Below are 22,026 nucleotides of genomic sequence, written 5' to 3'. Positions count from 1 at the left end.
GTATAGTAAGGGAGACAACTCAAAACGTATTCTCAGTTACATCTGATTCAAACCAAAAACATCAGAATGTATCCATCTGGTGTTTACTTTTAACATTTAACATTTCCATGTGTTAAATATTTATTATGAATAAGGTCATTTTTTTTCTTCAATGCAGAGATCAAAATAAAAATTGATCAGACTGACTGAAAAACTAATTGGTGAGTTGCAAAATTAGTCTGTCAATCTCCTTACAAGTAGTTCTTGTATTGTTTGTGGTGTCTGATGGACTTTCCCATCAGACCAGGTGAGCTTATCATCATCACAATTTTGTTATTACTTACACTCTCAAAAAGCCATCAATCTATTGGGACAAAATGTTTGAGAATTGTTGTTTAGAAGAAGCCAAAATTTGTGTAAAATATCTATTTCATGGCTAGGAGTATTAAACACATACAATCTTCTAAACAGATAATAAAAAATATGTATTTCATGGCTGGAAACATTAAACACATACAAACTTCTAAACAGACAAGAGTTCCTCGGAACTGTATGTATTGTCTGCATAAAGTGTCACGGTCACCCAGAAATAAAACTGGATGTGCAACGATCAACCATAAAGTTATAATACCAAATTTCATTTCTATAACTTAAAGCATAAAGGGAAAACTGCACAAAGTAATATTCCTGAGAAATTTACCAAGTTCAAAGGGACATATCACTGCCAAGAAGGGTTACAGACAGCATATAGCAAATGTCATTTCTCTAACTCAAAGCATAACCAAAGAAAGTCAAGAAAACAATATTCCCAGAGAATTTTCTAAGTTCAAAGGGGCATAACTCAGCCAAGAAAGGTCACAGACAGCCGGAAATCAAAGTTAATCTGTACCCTTGCAAGAAGAAGCCATATACCAAATTTCATTTCAATAACTCAAAGCATAAGCCAAAACAGTCCGGAAAACAATATTCCCAGGAAATTTTCTAAGTTGAAAGGGGCATAACTCTGCCAAAAAGGTTCACAGACAGCCGGGAATCGAACTTAATCTGTACCCTTGCAACGAAAAGCCATATGCCAAATTTCATTTTGATAACTCAAAAGCATTACCGAAAAATGTCCGGAAAACTTTCGTACGGACACCATCGACGACGCATGACGATGGACAAAGTGATCCCTAAGTGTCCGCGAGCTCTACAGGCAACACATTAAGAAAAATATGTATTTGATGGCTAGGAATATTAAACACACACAATCTTCTAAACAGATTATAAAAATATCTATTTCATGGCTAGGAACATCAAACACATACAATCTTCTAAACAGACAATAATGATAATAAATAGAAAAACATGTTTGCAAGATGAAGAGTAGGACAAGCTACATGTATATAATATTGACTTAATACAGTTAACAGCACTACACTGTTCTGGTAGTAGTTGATGTAGCCAGAGTTTGTGTTACACAGTGACACAAGAAATAATGTAACATGACATTTCTGTGAGACAGCAGCCTATCAGTGTGGTAGTACTTGAGAAGTTTAGGACAAGCTGGATGTCAAATTTAAACTCTTGTAAAATAACTGTTTATTTACTTAGCCGACACAAAAGATATCTAAAGTGTCAGTTTTTACTTTGTGTTGTAATAATACTAATATACAGTTAGTACATGAATTCATCTTATGGGCACACTCCAAAATGTACCACACTGTCAAGCAGCCAATCATATTAGAGGTCAGAGGTTACATAAACAATTCATCACACATACCATTTTGATTGGACAGTGAGGATGAATTATAATATAACAATAGATTAATGACAGTTTGTTTTCTAATTTAAAATAAATAGAAATAACTGCCAGTAATTAAAACCACATCTGCAAACTGACAGATCTGAGTTTTTTTTTTTTTATTATTTTCTTTTTAAAATTATTGCATGTGATGTTAAAATGCATTTAATCTGTAAGATTCAAATTGTAATCAACAGAACAGGTGTTTGTATCCTAAAACAGTCCTGGGACTGTGATCACTTATCACCTCTGTACTGTTCATCAAGTGATCAAAATCCGTAGAATTCCTGGATGTGGTGTTTTAAGCTCGGTTTTTTTTGTATGTTTTGGACATTATTCAGGGCTTAATGTGTCCAGGGTAGTTATATGTGTTCAGAGTAGCATGCAGTGTTGTCAAAGTCATGGTTTAATACATTTATTTGTCAGTGGGTCGACTTTCAAAATATTCGTCAGAATGCAGTCAAATAATTGGATTATATAAGATAGTCTGCAAAATGACATATAAGTGTATAGGTAGTTAGACTTTTACATAAACTGAATCATATCTTACAATATTTGTTTCCTCTAATATAATATTATATTAACATCAGTGCATTGTGTTGTCATCAAAGGAAAGCAAATCAGATCAGTCCGATAAAAAACTTGTTTTCGGGAATTTTTGCCAATAAATTTTGAAAAAGTTGGTTATGAATAGGATCTTACATAGATTGCTTTTTATAAGAGATTCAAGAAACACATCACAACATTTAATTTTGCCTTGAATGGGAATCTGACAGTTAAATGCAAAAATTATCCAAGACTTTCATGATTCTTAAGTATTATAAAACACTTGTAAAAGTATGTCTTTGAATTTTATTTTTTCAGTGTAAATATATATATGTGCTGTGCTTTGATTTCTTTGAAAGATCTTACAGCTGTGTCTGAAGAAAGGTCAATAACTGTGTACTCATAGTGCCTGAACACAATAAGCTTGAACCATCACACCTATTCTTTTGATTACAAGATAACCTTACTATTTCTTTTTCTTCATTTTTTCTGTGTGTTTACATGGCTAACCACAAAAGCATCAATATTTTGATAACATATGGTTGTTTTCTCAGGATATTTTAGTAAATTTTAGAATGCCATTTAGAGAAATTACAAATATATTATTTTTAATAGAAAAAAAAATCACTAATTTCAAAATCAAGCCAAAAGTTCAGTATGCAAAAGGCATTATATCTGAAACAGGAAAAGGCAAACAGCCATCATGAGATTTTAAGCAAAAACATCAAAAATATATATAGATGACCGTTCCATTAACCAGTCTGTCTAGTCACTAATGATTGACAAGAATCAGACCAGTAACAAAACCTCCTATAATCTACTGATGCTCATTAGCAGCCCCGTAAAGCACATTATTTATCATTAGGTCTGCACCACACAAAAACTGGCTACTTCTTTATATTTTGGTTTTTTAAAGCTTTGTTTTTTTAAAAAGAAGAAGGTACTACTGTTATGATCGAACAGCAAAGTGACAACCGAACATCATACCAGACCACAATAAATCATCTAAATAGGCTTCATTATCGTGTTAACCGTAAAATGGTTGCAGGATTTTTGTATGGTTAGATATAAACGGTTACTTATCCTAATACTGTTACGCATCTATAACAGCAGTACACACTTCCCCAGAACAGCGCAGAAAAGTATATATATATATAATGATGATACATATTTACAATTAAAAATAAAACAATACTAGCACAGGAACTACAAACTGGGACAAATATACTTAACTATAGTTTAAAAAAATATAATGCATATGTTTGTCATGTAATTATTTTGCTGAATTTTAAATCTATATATTTTCAGTTTGAAATCAATTTGATCTCTTCCTGGCTATACATTTAAATAAAATACTAAAATCCATTCAGGAATGATATTCAATAAAGTTGATTCATCAATCTGATGCTGAGAAGATATCAACAAAACAATATCCTGAAGTGGTCTGAAGTTTCAATGGGGGTAATTTGTTAATTATTTTCAAAAATTACCACTGAAATCAACTTTTTGAAACACCATAAGACATCATAACTGAGAGCTAGAACTAAAAATCTTGCACATCATAAAAATGATCAGTGACATTAGTAATCTAAAGGTAATGCACTACTAGTTATAACTTTTTAATAATCAGTCACTCTTTTCAATATCAATAAAGCATTTATCTCTTTCAAATTTCAAATCAAGTTGAACAGAGAGTGATTGAATCTACCTTGCAAAGAAACATTTCTTCATTTCACACTTGTAAAGTATAACAACTACAAAATAAAACTTTTAAAAGCAAATTTCTCAGATCAACATTCCAGTGTAAAAACAAAGCATAATTCAGTAAGAAGCAAACCAATAACAAGCTCAATGTTTGGTAGTGTCATGTACAGACACATCGGTTCTCAACTTGTCAGTCATGTTAATGACTTCGTCACCCTGGGGCGCCAGCGCCTGTTTCAATGCAACATCCTCCTCCTGGTCATGTCTGTAATTACGAAGACTCTCTGTGTCCCCGATAGTATCAGGAAGTTTTTGTCCAAGAGTTTCTGGGAGAAGAAGGGTCATGAATCCGGCAATCAATGTGATTGAACCAAACACAACAACAGATATAGACTTGTGGGTAACATCCCCCTGTAAAATAAAAATAGCGTAACTCGTCATACAAGATTTGAAAACTGACAAACTGACTTGGCAGTATTTCTCAATATTTCATCAACAGCTGACTTTCCATGGTATAAAATTCTAAAAAATTGATTGACACTAAAAAATGTTGGTATTTAAGAAAGACATATCAGATATCGGATAACCTATTTACATCAGATAATATGATACCCACTAACCAATACAATATACAGGTTTTCGTTAGTATTTTTGTCCCAGTCATTTGCCCATCAATCTATAGAACCTCTTTCCCTCCAGCTTGATCTAATGCGGGGTATATTTTCAGAGTATAAGAAATCTTACCAGCATAAGGACAAGTGGCGCCACTACTCCACCAAAACGGGCCCAGAATGCACAGCTCCCCATTCCAATGTTTCTACAAGTCAAGGTCAAAGGTCACTATGAAGTCATCAGCACGAAGTGTTTATAAACTTTTAAAGCCATTTTACATGTAAATATACTAGATGAGATAAACATGTTAAAAGAAATTTACAGTTACATAATATTCAGGTAAACCTGTCTACAAAGGACACTCAAGGAAACATGAAAATTACTCTTTACTGACAGGTATCTTATAAATATAGGTGGTTATTAAGACAGGTTGACTAGTCAAACTACTAAAATTAAAACAAGTGGTTACTGAAAGCTTGAAGTAATTTTGTGGTGAAACCTGTCTAATCCAATCGTGTGAAGTCTAACAAACTACCCGGATAACAAAAGGTCATAATGCACAGGTTTTCTGTTTTAGCCTTTCGTAGTTTTTATATGAAATGTGATTACACCTGTATAAAAGATATAACAAACTGTAAAACACTGAGATGTTAGATAGGTATTATTCTACTTATCCCCTGTAAATGATCACAAAAATCAGTTAAATATGCATCAAAAACGGTTGAAAAAATCTGGGCAAACCCTAGATATCTCCTACCTTATGACAGTGGGGTACAGCTCGGAGGTGTACAGGAAGGTCAGACTGAACACACCGCCCATACCAAACTTTCCAAATACAGCAAAACCAGTGGAGAATTGCGACATCATGCTTCCTATTGCATAAGAAATAAGGATATTATAATGATTTTATTGGATATAATGCTACATAAAGGCTTCAAGTACAAATGTATGTATACACAAGGAATATTTTTCTTAAACCTCTATTTGCAACTTTGACTTTCGATCTAATGATATACTCTTTTTGGTAGGATACAGAAGTAGGCACATTTAAACACAATCTATTTAATGATCTGACTTGGTGTAAAACTTCTTCACAAGAAGAAAAGCTGAAGAAGACCCTTGATTTCTGAAATATTGATAGGTAAAGGGAGAAAATTGCAACAGAAACTAATTCAGTAAATGGGTATTATAAAGTAGATTTATAGGTTTATAATGTGCTTTACTCCAAGCCATATATCTGGCTTGGTGAAGGTTTTCAATAATACACCATTTCAAAACTCAAATGAATATTATATGAATGTTGCAGTGATGTCTGATGTCTATGGCATTGATGAGTGTGAAAAGATGAAATGTTCAACTGATTGATGATGATTGTGCCATAATGAAATTAATACTAGGCTAACATATTGAATAATTGATGATATCTAAATATACTTCCTATCTGTGGATGATTGACCTGTTGATGATGTTTGAAAATGTGTGATTGTTGGCTGATAGGAAATCAGTGCCTACAAGCAGATGATTCTGAAGATGATTATGCTATAAGATAGGTTTTTGATGATAATTTCGATGAGGATGATCATGGCAATGATAGGGAATTTGATGATTTTAAGTGTGTATGATGATGATGATGAATGCAGGATGATGATGATGATGATGATGATGATGATTGAGGGATTGAGTGAGCCTATAAGTGAATCCATATTATGTACTGTTATGTTTTGTCATGTGTGGTTTGAAAAATAAAAAAAAATACAAAAAAAAAAAAAATGAATATTCAACTTAACATAATATATGTTCATGCAAATATGTCTGTGGAATATACTGTGTAAGTTTTTTTTTGAGGATGGATTGAAATTGAAAAAAAAACCCAGTTGATACCTTAACCTGAAATTAAAAGAAGAAACCTGAAGCACATTAATGACTTCCCTTAAAAACATCTGTTATGCTGTAAGCTAATGCATTGACAGCTGTTTTAGAGATATATCAACTACTGGTCAGATGCCAATTATAATATGGGTGGAAAGAAATCCTACCTTGCTCACTGAAGAATGACAGGATACCAGCAGTTATACAAGACAATGCTCCTACCATGAAGAAAGCCGCCAGTGACCTCCTTCTTCCAAAGCTGTAACATGTTATCATGATCATTTTACAAGTATTTTCCTTTCACATCTAAAAAACATATATCTATTATACATATACATTTTCCTTTGTTTTTCAACTTCTGACTAAATAATTAATGTTTGATAAAGACATCAGTGATCTCTGAGCTATCATTTGATGATTGGCACTAGACATGACTGACCTCTGACCTATCATCTATTGACTGATGTCAGACGTGATTGACCTCTGACCTAATATATGGGTGAGAACAGACGTGGATGTCCTCTGACTTAATATTTAATGAGTGATGATAGATATGAGTGACCTCTGATGTTTCATTTATTGACCGATGACAGACATGGATGACCTCTGACCTAATACTTCAGTAATGAAATACAGGTGACCTCTGACCTGCTGCTTAATGACTTATCATCCAATGATTGAAGAGACACATGAGTAACCTATGACCAATCATTTAAACACTGATAACACACATAAGTGAACTCTGACCTTTTATTTTTTGGTTGGTGACAGACATGTACGACCTCTGCCCTAACATTTGATGGCAAATGACAGCGGATTAGAATTGAGTGATCTCTGACTTGTCATTTGATGGCTATTGACTGACATGTGTGCCCTAACATCTAATAACTGATGACAGACATGGGTGACCTCTGACCTACCATTGAATGATGATCACCACCAGGATGTAGGCCACCAACTCAACTGATCCACCAGTAGCAAAGTTAAAATATTTGTTGCCAGGGAGACTTGTCACACTGAAGGAAAGCCCATAGTAACCAACGGCTACGGCAAACCTGCAAACATTAAACAAATGGAACCAAAATTATCATCTCAATAAATTTCTACTAAACATCACTCGTGATTTGTTTATTTCAGAATGCTATCATTGTAAAATCCTTGATTACCAGAGGTAAAACAGTACGAAGCTGCGAGTCCTGATTCTGGGTGTGGCGACCAAGTCCAAGAATGTGTACTGACGTGCAGACGTAGCCTCACTTTTGTCCAGATGGAGCTTGATATCCTCCATCATTTGGGACGGGTATTCCAGTTTGTTGTACTTGGTCATCTTACTTATCCATTTCTCCGCCTCTTTGAATCGGTGTCTTGTCAGCAGCCAACGTGGTGATTCAGGAATCAGCCTGTTCAGGGAAACAAGGTACATAGATACAACTGTACAAGGTCAAGGCGAATCAATAATATAACATCACATGTAATTTTTGTTGGGAATTTTTTGTTCTTTTTGTGGATGCGAAGAGTAAAAAATGTGTGGGATACAACTGTACAAGGTCAAGGTGAATCAATAATATACCATATAACTATACACCTGATTATTTCCTCTTAAATCTTAGTCATTGTATTCTATTTTCATGGTCTGTCAATAACTGTGGAAGATAACAAAAGATTTGAAAATACAATGACTTTAACTAATTCAAGCCAAAATGGGTGATTCTTTGTAAATATCAGGATACTGACAGTAATCAACAATTATCTACCTTGTATGCCCTCTCTAACACTGAAATAAAGAGACCCGAGTTGTCTTACCAAAAGTAGGGAAGAGTCAGGAGGCTGGGTAGAGTTATAGCCAGCTGGATGTACCGCCAGGACTGAAACAGGTAAGCAACCCCTGCTAGCGTCACCACATTAATACCCCAACACAACTCCAGTACTGCTCCAGCTACACCTCTGTACTGGGGCAAGAACAACTCCATAGCAAGGACGAAGGTAGATGTCTGCAGACCCTAAAATTATATCATGGTACATCTTGCAGGTTATAGATACTCTTACAGTTGTATGTTATAGATACTCTCACAGTTGTATGTTATAGATACTCTCACAGTTGTATGTTATAGATACTCTCACAGTTGTTATAGATACTCTCACAGTTGTATGTTATAGATACTCTCACAGTTGTATGTTATAGATACTCTCACAGTTGTATGTTATAGATACTCTCACAGTTGTATGTTATAGATACTCTCACAGTTGTATGTTATAGATACTCTCACAGTTGTATGTTATAGATACTCTCACAGTTGTTATAGATACTCTCACAGTTGTATGTTATAGATACTCTCACAGTTGTTATAGATACTCTCACAGTTGTTATAGATACTCTCACAGTTGTATGTTATAGATACTCTCACAGTTGTATGTTATAGATACTCTCACAGTTGTATGTTATAGATACTCTCACAGTAGTTATAGATACTCTCACAGTTGTATGTTATAGATACTCTCACAGTTGTATGTTATAGATACTCTCACAGTTGTATGTTATAGATATTCTCACAGTTGTATGTTATAGATACTCTCACAGTTGTTATAGATACTCTCATAGTTGTATGTTATAGATACTCTCACAGATGTTATAGATACTCTCACAGTTGTATGTTATAGATACTCTCACAGTTGTATGTTATAGATACTCTCACAGTTGTATGTTACAAATACTCTCACAGTTGTATGTTATAGATACTCTCACAGTAGTTACAGATACTCTCACAGTTGTATGTTATAGATACTCCCACAGTTGTATGTTATAGATACTCTCACAGTTGTATGTTATAGATACTCTCACAGTTGTATGTTATAGATACTTTCACAGTTGTGTGTTATTATAGATACTCTCACAGTTGTTATAGATATTTTCACAGTTGTATGTTATAGATACTCTCACAGTTGTATGTTATAGATACTCTCACAGTTGTATGTTATAGATACTCTCACAGTTGTATGTTATAGATACTCTCACAGTTGTACGTTATAGATACTCTCACAGCTGTTATAGATACTCTCACAGTTGTATGTTATAGATACTCTCACAGTTGTATGTTATTGATACTCTCACAGTAATTATAGATACTCTCACTGTTGTGTGTAATAGATACTCTCACAGTTGTATGTTATAGATACTCTTACAGTAATTATAGATACTCTCACTGTTGTGTGTAATAGATACTCTCACAGTTGTATGTTATAGATACTCTAACAGTAATTATAGATACTCTCACTGTTGTGTGTAATAGATACTCTCACAGTTGTATGTTATTGATACTCTCACAGTAATTATAGATACTCTCACAGTTGTATGTTACAGATACTCTAACAGTTGTATGTTATAGATACTCTCACAGTTGTATGTTATAGATACTCTCACAGTTGTATGTTATAGATACTCTCACAGTTGTTATAGATACTCTCACAGTTGTATGTTATAGATACTCTCACATTACAGATACTCTGTTGTAGACTTGCTAAGTGTATAGTCATTACTATAACATATCCAATACAGTTTTCATCTGATTCTAGGACATGACTACTAAAATTTGATTTCTTTGTTAAGTCCAAATAAAAAAACTAAACTAAACAAGAGAGACAACTGGTGATAAGTGGCCATTTTTTATTTGTAGTGTTTCCGAATGATTCCATGAAACAATGATCATTTTACCTTCAACAATGATAGATGACTTATAAATGCTGCCTAGTTTTATTTCTCTTTTATCTCAACATCAGTAAATAACATTGTTTGAGAACTTGTATTGATTGAATGTAAACTTTGAAGCAACTTCCAAAGCTGTATATATTACCTGCAAAATATATCTCTGAGGAAAACCAATTAGAAGCAATACACAATAGGTATTAATTAAACTGTTCCTTAATTCATATTCTGTCTTCTTATGAAATTACTTAAAACTGCCGACATGTTTCAGCCCGCTAGACAGGCCATCATCAGGGCACAATTTATTAGTTTGACTGTTACTTTTTGAAAATGAATAACAGTAAAGGTCATGTGACTAACACAATGGACGATATGACATATTATGTTACCAAGGAAGTAGTAAAGAAGTTACAAGGCATCCCCATGATAAGTAGTCTACCTTATCTCGTTATCTTAATATGTTGTTTCCGTCTGCAGGACCTACTGGTCCTCGATAGGCAGCTCGGAATTGTCCATAAATATAGGGTAATGAATTGTTATCCTTCCGATATCTGGTCCATAGCTTGCGTAAAATGAAACCACAGAGGGTGGTTTTCTCAAAGTTTGTCAATTCTGTTCTTGAATAGGTTTGTTGTTCTAGCTGAGACTACATGTTTGGGACGACTGCACCATGTATCTACCATTCTGTGTGAAAAATTGTATTTTCTGACACTTGGTACAATATTGTTTTACTAGTTTCAACAAATTTCCTCATGTGCTGCTGGACATATTTAATTTCAACAAATCCAAATTAACTTTTTGGTTATAGATTCCATTCAAAATTTTAAAGACTTCTGCCATATCTCCACGCATTCGTCTGGGTAGGTAATTTAGCCATTTTCGACGCTGTTCATAGTTCATGTCTTTCATGTTAGATAACATCCTTGTAGCTCACCTTTGGACATTTTCTACTGTTTCCATATCCTTTTTCTTATAAAGTGACCAGGCAGAGCTTGCAAATTCCACATAAGACCTAACCAGTGCTTTAAAAAGTAAGCAGAACGCTCTTTTGTCTACATATATAAAGCTACTTCTCATAAGCCCATCTATCTGATTTGCCTTATTTACTTGAATTTGTATATGCTTTACAAAAGTGAGATGCCTATCTATGGTTACCCCGACATCCTTCTCGCTTTCAACATTTTCCGAGACTCCTCTACCGCCGTCGCATGAATTCATGTCATACTCAATTTCCTTTGTTGTGGATGGACCTAACACTTATCTGGATGGAACTTTAATAACCATATTTCACTCCTGGGGTATAATGTTAAAAGTCAGCTGAGGTAAGTAGCAGCATCCTTAGAGGGCTTCAGTGAGTCCCAGCGGTTGGGAAAGGATATGCCCCATATGTCATCATATTGTTCATTGTGTCACATAATTTCCAAACACAGGAGTTGCTTCCCTTTCTTTTACCTTAATTCTAATGAAATTGTTAATTCAAGTGAAATATTTATTCCTTATTTCAAATGGTAGGATCTAGTTTAACTAAATAGTTTGTATTTATCAAAGCAATAAGAGATGAAAATGGTCTTACAAAAGTGATTTATGAGGCGTAACTGTTACCTGCATGAATGCACCCTGGAAGAACCTAAGGATGAGGAAGAGATGGTAACTGTTGGCGAAAGAGATGCCAATACCGATGAGGATGGGAACATACAGGGTGATCAACATCACAGGTTTTCGGCCAAGTTTGTCTGCTAGAATACCAAACACTAGTCCTCCCACCATCACACCACAGAAATACACTGTCGTGGCCACCTTTGCCAGGAAAGACGAGTCACACACCAAATCCCACTGAAAGAAAAACATGTCTTATAAATTACGAACATGCATGTCTATACTATATTTTTATCAAAAGTTTGATAGGGATGCATTTTCCAAAATAGGTCATGAAATGGACTATTGTTCTCCTTATGAATTTCTTTTACAGAAAGATAACTCTTTCAACCAACAAGCTTTACATAAGAGTATGTGACAGTCATTCCCTTCAGCTGACTTACTGATATCAGAGTACTGTAAAACAATGTAACATCTAATAATCTGAAGACTTCTATATATTTGTTAAAATAACAAAAACGTAATGTAAACAAAACTTAGATAATTAACTTTGTTAAAATAATCACTACACTTAACATACATGTACCGATACATACATATAAAAAATATCTTCTCCACTGACACTAATCTTTATATGGCTACATCAATATGGTATGTTATATGATGAGAGCAAAAGTCTGAATCTGTCAACTGATACAAAGTACATTGTAATTGATTAACTTGTAAGTTACACATAAGATTTCAACACAAATATTTTGAATAAGCCTTTGTCTATATCAAACAGTTGAATGCCATGTATTAGTAAGTTCAGTACTTCTCTCTGATTTAGGGCGATAATGACATTGACTGTTTTAAATTAAGTTTATTTTCAACAAGTACAGTATTGCATTATTTCCTATTTTTATAAGACAAACTTAGACGGTGGTGGGGAGTTATCTGTCTGAAATTGTACCTTGTCTCACATTTTTCATTTCTTTCTAGTAACTACTGTTATACTGACCTCTGTTACTATAGTAGACTCCCGTGAGTTCTTCATGTAGACCCACTCGCTGGTGACATCTGTTGTACAGTCAACAGACACGTTAGCTCCACCCTTTAGATAGTAAACACTGCCACATTGATCATACTTCACACTAGTAATGGTCCGATTAGCCACACTATACCTGTTGTCGGCTACCCATGACTGTTGGTTTGAGGACTGCTCTGATGGAGATTGGGGAGGCTGAAGAGCTGGATTAATACAGAAATGTGAAGGAGTAGAACCATAGAAAGCCATCACAAGGTGATTGAAGGTTATCGAATTGTAGTTAAAGGCTAGCAGAAAGAATATCACTACTTGATACCGCCCTGGGTTTCCAAGCTGTTTCATCAACGTCTCCGTCTGGATCCACATCTTGTCCACAATCTGCTTGATTACTGTAGAATAAAGCTAATTGTTGGTATTTTTCCTACTGTGGTATGGTTACTCCCCCTGGTAGTGATGACTTCAGTATAATCTTGAATTACTCACTTGGTAACTAAAAAAATAAGAATATCATTAAATGTTTAGTAAACAAAATTATGTCAATAATCACTCAATCAATTACAAAATATGAAGTAGTTTACCAACTTCACCACACAAACACTAACATAATACAGCTCATATTATCATTTAACGAAATTGTCACACAGGTTTCGATTAAAATGTATCTTGTAATGAATGCCAAATCAATAAATAAATGGTGATCCAACACTTCTAATGTAGAACTTTGTGGGAGTGTCTTCGGGCAGATCCGTTTAGGATTCAATAGAATTCTTTACTAAGAAAACATAATGAATAAGAATTATTGTGTTTCCTTTTTATTTATTAAAAGCAAAATTGAAACAATTACATTAAATATGCAGTAACTGAATATCACGTATATTTTATGTGCAATTTTGTTTGTTCAGAACAGCATAAGCTGAGTGCAGCCAAGTATATCAGTGTGAAACTGACTGGTGCTGTAAATGTTTACCACAGAAAGTGTAATATGAAATGTGAAAATATCAATAGCACGACACAATGGGAATGTTCAAACACAGAGATTAGAGATTTCAAAATAGTCTAGATTTAAATTTTAGGCAAATTGAATTTAATGAAGTACTTTACAAGAGCCCAACTCACAGTGGCTATCTGTTTACCTCATGTCAATACAGACTGATAAGCAGATTGCTGTATAAAAAATGTATATGATTAATTAATTTTAAACTTCTAGGAAGCAAACAGACCGTTTAAAGGAATTCAAACCTCAAAACATCCCATTTTAGCATGTTTATCTATCAACAAGCCCATGTCTCATTGCAGATTCTGAAAAAATGCCACAAAAAATGCATTATTATGTAGGTATTTGTGTTATAGGAAAGAATATTGAAAATGCCCTGCCACCATTAGGATTCAAACTATACATCCTTTGGTCTCTAGCCGGACAATATCTACAGCTCCACTTAAGGGAAATTTCCACTAGCTGAAGCTAGTTAGGCAACCTGTACTCTCAACTTCTTCACTACTACCCCCTTCACAAAGTCTTTGACCCTGAAGACAACAACAACCCTGATTCAATATCTCTAAGGAAGCATCTAAATATTCTATAGCTTCTAGCCTTGGAGTGGCCTATGGCATCAAATCTGTCATGAGAAAGAGTACCACTCGACTAAAAAGAAATTCCCACCACCCAAGGTCAGTAAGGCGACCTGTACTCTTAACTGCTATATTTAATTACTCCCAATGGGATTATCTTAAGAGAATTACATCACCATTCATCACTCTTTGTTTTAAACAAGAGGCCAAATGAGCAAGCAGTGCTCACCTGGTATATATTTCATTTCTGAAATTAATTTGACAAACTTAAAAAGTGAGTATAAAATTCATTATGGAAAAGAACAACCACAAGGTAAACTGGTCTTAATGCTAATCTAAGAAAATAGAAGACTAGAAGTGAAGTATACAAACTTAGTAGCAATATGTTGCTGCTGAATATCACTTGTACTTATTGAAGATTGTCAGAAATCTTGCATGAATCAATGTGTACAAGAAAGTTAGTTTTATGATAATGAACAATTTGAGTACTGTATTGTGACATTTAACTCCATAACAATGAAACAGACAAATAAGTAAAAGGCCATAATCCTGCCGAAAAAACGTTGTGAGCCTTAAATTGATACCATAAACTATTTCTGAATAGGTATTGCATATCATATTTTATGAAATTTGTTTCAATTCATGATAATAATTTTAAAGGTTTTAACAAATTTGACCCCTGTGACACTGAACATAGGTTTAGGTTATTTCTTTTCATAGACTTTGTTGGGCTTCATACTAGGAACACACCTGCCAAATACCATGCCTCTATTCAGTTTAGTTCAAGAGAAGAAGCCATTTAAAGGTTTTAACAAATCTGGACTCCTGTGACATTGAATATGGGTCGAGGTAATTTCTTTTCGCAAACTTTGTCAGGGTTTATCCTAGGATCATACAAGCCAAATATCAAAATATTTGGTTCACTGGTTATTTCAAAGAAGTTGTTAAAAGGAAAAAGTTAACGCCAAATGCCAAACGAACGAACGACCAAGGATGCCGCAACAAGGTGTAAGCTCACTTGTCCCATCAGGCCAGGTGAGCTAAAATCTGAATTCACTCCAGTATCATAACCTATTTACTCAATATGAAATGAATATGATTCTGTATGATATGATTCTGATGTAAGTGCATTTCCTTTAGTGCATAAAACCTGGTCACCATGCAAACAGCAGTCACAGAGAAAAGAAACAGAAAATGTTGTTTTGACTGAGCTCATCTTTTATAACATGATGTAAAGACTAGTTTCTGATTTATTATTGATAGTGCTATAACAATGAATATGTCAAAGAAAAAGCCATAATGTAAAGCTAACTATAAAGGCGTTTTCTTTAATACCTTACTGACAAAGCATTGACAATTCATCAATATTGTATACAAATGTGTTTTAACCATCAAAGGGAATCAGATGAGACAACAGAAGTGATCATGGTTCTACAACATGGATTTCTCCTCCATAGTAAACATATGTTAAAGCCCCAATATACGTAACATTCACCAAAACTTTAGTGTAGAATCACACATAATTATTGAGATATTCTCTAAGATGTAGTTAAAATTAAGTTATTCAAACAATAGTTACCATGACTTTGTGCATAAAGTATTGATATATGAGCAATTGAAACTCGCTATTTGTAAACACACCTCCATTTTAAACACACCGCCATCGAAATTACGATTGTTGCCGAACGACATTGGAAAGTTCATGACCTGATCTCGCGAGAGTTGAGGTTTCTACTTATAGAGGAAGCACATGCAGATATGTCTACGTTAAGTTTTTGTTTACAAACATTGTTTGCGAAGTCTTGTCGTAGACTTGAGGTATTCCTGTGATAAACATTCAGTTTTTGGGAAATTATTAGAAGGAATATTTAGTTTAGAAATGATACGACGCACAATTATAACGTAAGAATTCAGAACTGGCCTGATGTATGATTGGAAAAAAAGGAAGCGACTGGTGAACGTCTGTACTGTGACTGCCATGTTTACACAATATGTGCATACGCAATGTTATCGCTACGAGCGGTAATGTATGAATTATTGTGGGTCCCACATTATTTATTTTCCGATTTTTTTCAATTTTTATTTAAATTGAAAACAGTCAGTTTTATTTTCTTAAATTAAAGGAAAGAATTTGTTTTGTTGCATATATTACGGGGAAAATAAGATAAAGTTTGTTTTTTTTATAGTAATTTTTACATATATTGGGGCTTTAAATATTCTTTAACATACAAACTAGCATACGGTAAAATAAATCTATAACTTATTACTATTATTTGGTAGTAGTGTAAATAATCATGTATATTGATCTTCCATTACACTTACACAGATAATCAATTACTCTGTATTTGATGGTATCTTGTACAGAGTACTCTGTCATCCTACAGCTTCATATTAAACATTCCAACTATACCTGCAGACATTACACCTGCTGTCTGCAAACTTTAATTAATTGCAGTGTTGACATAAAAATCTCATTAATACTTATATAAATATATTTAAATCTAATTGTTAAAGGCTATAGTGAAAAGTCCATGAGTTGTCCATACCTGCCTTTACTTCTCTTTAATTCGGACTCTAACATACATCAGTGTCAGTCCATCTAATAATACCTGTGAATGTTTGTGAGTTTCTTCTTCTTCAATCTGATTTGTTAGTCCCGGTACAACCATTTACCTCACCAGAATCCTTATAACTTCTTGTGCACTTGAGTGACGGTATTTATCAAAATTTCCAGATTTGTCAATCTTTGACACTTCCCTGAATATCTTTTACCTTTATAATTACCTGTCTACATATACGTACAAAGGATAGGATTTCATTGTTTAAAGTAACAATAGGAAAGTTGAAATACAATTGGTTCCAATTATAAACCAATGAGAATGGGTGAAGTCCCTTGAGTGGTTATTTCAATAAAGTAATCCTATGTAATGTTTTGTGAAGAATTTGATTCTTGAATATATTCTCCAAATATAAGTTTCCGTTTTACCTGTAAGTTGTATCATATTCCTGCCTGTCTGTCCCAATTTGGTTTAGTCAATACATTGTATATGTTCCAGATTATCCAAACTGTTTTACAACTATCTATAGGCCTTATAACAATTTGTTCTAAAACATCTCTTCCTTAACCATTTTTCTTTATTCATATTTTCTGTGTCCCTTTCATTAGTCTGTGTCCTATGGTAATTGTCCTGAGAGATTTTCACCTGTCTGGTACACCTGAGTATAGTCCCATCTTACCTACATGCATATGTATATCAGTCTGTGTCACGAAATAGACAATCCCAGAGAAAATGTTCCCCATACCACTGAAGGAACGAGCCCAATTTCTTAGGCAGTTTCCTATATATAAAACATTCTATTATACTTCGGAATACTAAATGTCCCTAGTGGCTGATATTCAAACCTGTATGTCTCATTTCACCTGTATCCTCTTCCTGACCTGTAAGTCAGTATCCTTAAATATCCTAACAGGAGATCTGTCTCCTGCCAGAATCCATTCCCCTGAGAATTTTCCTATTACAATACACAACAGCAACCAGCAAACCTCCCAGTATCACCTATGGATCCTCGGTATTGATTTTACAGTTAAATGGCTGTTGAACCGAGTTGTCGTCATACCTGTATTAATCAGCTTTTAATCAACATTCCACTACCACATTTAAATATAGCTACTTCAGTCAATAATACTGTTACAAAGCCTTCAGTGGATTACAACAGATCTATATACTATAGAAAACATATACACACCTTGGCCAAGGCTGTAGATTTCCTTAAAACACCTGGTGATATTTACAAATATTTTCTAATCTCACACTATCTGATGATGTATCAGGTCAAAAAACAAAAGGATTAAATCCTGATTTTACCCACGGACTGAGGAGAGCCAGGAAACTTGAACTTTAATCACTTTCTGATGTTATACTTCCTCAACTGTGTGGTCACCACTGTTACATTTCCAATATTTGATTTATAAATACGACTGTGTCTACTTTATGCACTAGTGGATGTAAAGAGTAACTTAAAACTGTATTCTCCCAACAATCAAAAGACCTATTGGTATTTAACAAACATCAACGTCAGTATGACGACTTCTTACTTTTTCATATGCTGTTAATGTAAATGTTCAGGAATGAGCAATCCTTCAAAGTACTTACAATTATTAATGCTTATATTTTTTTTTGTATTTTTAACATATATTTCAACCTCAAAATTAAAGGTTCTAACTTCAGTGTATGCTATTATATCACATACATACTGAAAACTCTTATGTTGCCCTAACAGGAAGTACTTTTAACAATATACATGGATAAAATGATAAAGCTATACTTTACTGTCACTTCCTTGACTATCAAGTCTTCCTATTAAAATGCTTTGATGCATTGCGTCATCGTTTAATGCACATCACTAGACTGTTCTGCAGTTATATCACTACCAGTAAATGGACATTTTTGAGAAAAACCTATCATTAGTTAGACTAGACTAGTGACATTTAATTGTATCCATTCACCTGCAGGATAACATTTATTCCCAGCAGATTATGTTTGAAATATATATATACAAAAATGCAGGACATTTAACCCCATTCATGACATACATGTACATCGTATTATATAACTTGCTATGAGAGATGAATTTACATAATGTGTTTATAATTCATTTATTTGATATATGCTGTTAAAAATACATTTTGAAATTCTTTCTCAGGTTTCTGCTATTTTACCAAATATATTGGGGTTATAAAATTTTTATGAAAGCTTGATGTCAATTTTAAACCTTAATATCAAAATAATTGAAGTATATCATCCCATATAGTGAGTTTGTCTAGCATTGAATGAAATGTTCAAAAAAACTAATTAATTCATTGTTTTGTGCACATATAGGTGACACATATATATACAGAAAAGAGTGATCTGCATGAGAAAATAAAATGCTGATGCACTGAAGTTTTAATATCCTTCATGAATTTGTATGGCTGGTGTCTTGAACTAACACTGATAGCAGATGGTGAAATTTTCCATAAAGTGGCAGCTACTTTTCTTGTCCCAATTTCATGAATCTTCCTTAACTTAAAGACTTTTTTCTTAACTGAAAATCGCCCACAGGAAAGCATTGCATTAAATTAAGGAAAGGTATTCAAATTTCACTTTTTTTCCTTAACTTATGTAATGATTTTCTATGTGAGTTAAGATTTCCTAAAGTTAAGGAAGATTCATGAAGCTGCAGCAAGATCACTTACCATATTGTGTAATGCAAAACAATGTACTATGAAATGTTGAAGATCGTTTTGTTACAACAGTGAGATTATTGATAGATGAAGATTATGACTCTGAATGTGGTTGTTTGTTAACCAAATTATACCTTTAACAGCTTTTAGCTGCAATCAGCCGAGAAGATATTTTGAACACAAGCAGTAGTACACAATGTTTGTACCTTTAATCCTAATTATATGGTATTCACATGGTAAATTCACAGTGACCAATGCAGGACTTTTGTCCACATTGATATCACTTTGACGGTCTTTAGTTGTACAATCAGAGACCTGCACATCAAACATAATCTGTTGGCAAGTATAGTGATACATGATCATATATGATCATATGGGATGTACCCAGCAGGATAATTAATTTTAACATGTACAGAAGACATAAACAGGTAATTTGTAAGCAAATTTATCCTAATGAATACACATTAATTATGCATTATGTATACTTTTTGTAACCAACGTGAGAGAAAACAGTAGGTCTAATGCAACTAAACTTACTGCAATAATTCTATAGACTGCTACAGTGACATGCCATACGTCTTTCACATTATATATTTTTTTTTTATTTTTTTGAGATATTTTTTTTTATTTGTAACTATTTTTCAATGAATTTTCTTGACTTCCTTTAGGGATGGATTTTGACAATATTTCGTCATTTTTATACAATAATATCCGTAGTTTTTTCTCATATTCATTAAATCATCCATTGTTTATTTCAGGGATAATACAAAATTATCTTCACTGCATATTTCCATATGACGCCATTTTCCTAAGCTTACACCAAATTCTCGTGAAAATAGCACCCTGAAAATTGCATGTTGCAATTTTGATTTTCTGAAAACCGCATCGCTCATGCTTAATTAAAAGCGAAAGTATCCTCTTAGTTACCGACATCAAGGTGACTTCAATAACCTTCCAGTTACAATTGTTTTTAAGAATAACAATGATTTGAGACAAAAATAAACAAAAACAAAAAACATGTTACCTATATATCCTTCCATTTAGCCTTTAGGTCAATTCCCTGTCATTTTCCTGGTTTATTGGAAGAACATTCACACGCTGTTTCGTTTCATCAACTGTCGCAATCGAACTCTTCGGAACTCAACGTGATCTTCTACTAATCTCCATATATAACCAAATAATTCCGAATGATTTTTTTAAGCTAAAAATATGTTAGATTTTTGGATTAAAAATGATAGAATGAGCCAATTATTTTAATTTTCAAAGAGATTGGAAAATTTATTAACAACGAAAGGTGTCGATCAATTGAAATACGAGACACACCACGAGCATGAAGAGTTTTCTTGCATTGAATTTCCGGATTCTGTTCGTTCCAAAACTTAAAACATAAAAAAGCGCCGAAACGATCCAGAGTGTTTCGCGGTAAAATCAAAATTGATAGTAGGCATTTGAAGAATAATCGATCTAGTTTTTAACACAAGGTGGACTGTTTATAAGTACTTATCCAGAACAACTTTACTCTGCAAATGCCACACTGAAGAAGGTGATGCAGTGACACTAGATAGATTAATAGATAGATGGTTGTTCATTACTTGATATATCAAGATTTTTTTTCATTTAGTCAATTTTAGATTCGTTATACCGCTCTAGAATGCAGCTACAATTATGTATAACGTGCCACAGGTACTTGTAAACTCAATTTCAATAGCATTTGAAAATAACAAACCACACAATAGTCTTGTCCACGAGTACCTGTGTAACCTACGGCCGCGATTCTTCCAGTCCGTATATACAATTTGTAAAGAACCCATGTGTTCAGACTCGAGGGAGGGAGTACATTAGACCCTGGGAGTTAGCATAAGGTAACAGTACTCTTAATGTGTGATTTTTGTAGAAGATTGAAAACTATCACATATCACATGTTTTAGGATAGGTTGTAATCCGTAGAACACAGATTAAAGATTTCGGATGTGTTTCTTGCACGAGGGAAGAACATGTTAATGAATTCTAATCAGTTATGGTCCAGAGGCAGAAAAAGAATTTGTTAAAATGTGTTTTGTCTCATTCTGATAGATATTTTGGTAGGGCAGCGAAGGAATGGAAATATTAGTATTTAAAATTTCCTTTTTGACTTGAAATTGTGGGATTTCTCACATTATCAAACTTGTAAATAATGATACTCTGTTTTCTTAAAACTGCACAATGTTGCTGAAAATGAAATGATATATGTGGCTATTAATTATGTTCATCTGGTATTATGTTCAGTCAATTAAAAGTATGGTAAACTGTGGCCATAAATTTAACTGTACCCAAAGATGTACTGAATAAACACAGGTAATTAGTTTTCGTTTTTAAAAACAGGCTGATATCAAAATTTGTACAGGTATTTAAGAATAAGTAAAGGCTTCTAAATGAGC

General features: G+C 33.7%; 1 protein-coding gene across 1 annotated transcript; it reads right to left on the bottom strand.

The window, feature by feature from the left end:
* Positions 1 to 3,056: 3,056 nt before the first annotated feature.
* On the bottom strand, positions 3,057 to 20,686 carry LOC132543309 (organic cation transporter protein-like). The gene is made up of 10 exons (XM_060206801.1): positions 20,634 to 20,686; positions 12,790 to 13,306; positions 11,796 to 12,026; positions 8,297 to 8,493; positions 7,660 to 7,893; positions 7,414 to 7,548; positions 6,661 to 6,752; positions 5,382 to 5,496; positions 4,757 to 4,829; positions 3,057 to 4,423 (listed from the first exon to the last, which is right to left on the bottom strand). Exons 2-10 carry the CDS (start codon positions 13,180 to 13,182, stop codon positions 4,157 to 4,159), a joined length of 1,737 nt encoding a protein of 578 aa, XP_060062784.1. The 5' UTR covers positions 13,183 to 13,306; positions 20,634 to 20,686; the 3' UTR covers positions 3,057 to 4,156.
* Positions 20,687 to 22,026: the final 1,340 nt, after the last annotated feature.

The sequence above is a fragment of the Ylistrum balloti genome, unplaced genomic scaffold (assembly GCF_031769215.1).
Source record: "Ylistrum balloti isolate Yb309-2 unplaced genomic scaffold, AGI_CSIRO_Ybal_v1 Utg369580, whole genome shotgun sequence".
Taxonomy (NCBI): domain Eukaryota; kingdom Metazoa; phylum Mollusca; class Bivalvia; order Pectinida; family Pectinidae; genus Ylistrum; species Ylistrum balloti.
This window is presented reverse-complemented; position numbering and strand designations above follow the sequence as displayed.

Coding starts and splice junctions, on each gene's coding strand:
- LOC132543309 (XM_060206801.1), bottom strand. CDS start 13,182: ATGTGGATCCAGACGGAGACGTTGATGAAACAGCTTGGAAACCCAGGG. Junction 7,894..8,296: donor CTGACTCTTCCCTACTTTTG/GTAAGACAACTC, acceptor TTCCCTGAACAG/GCTGATTCCTGAATCACCAC. Junction 5,497..6,660: donor GTCATTCTTCAGTGAGCAAG/GTAGGATTTCTT, acceptor CTTATGCAATAG/GAAGCATGATGTCGCAATTC.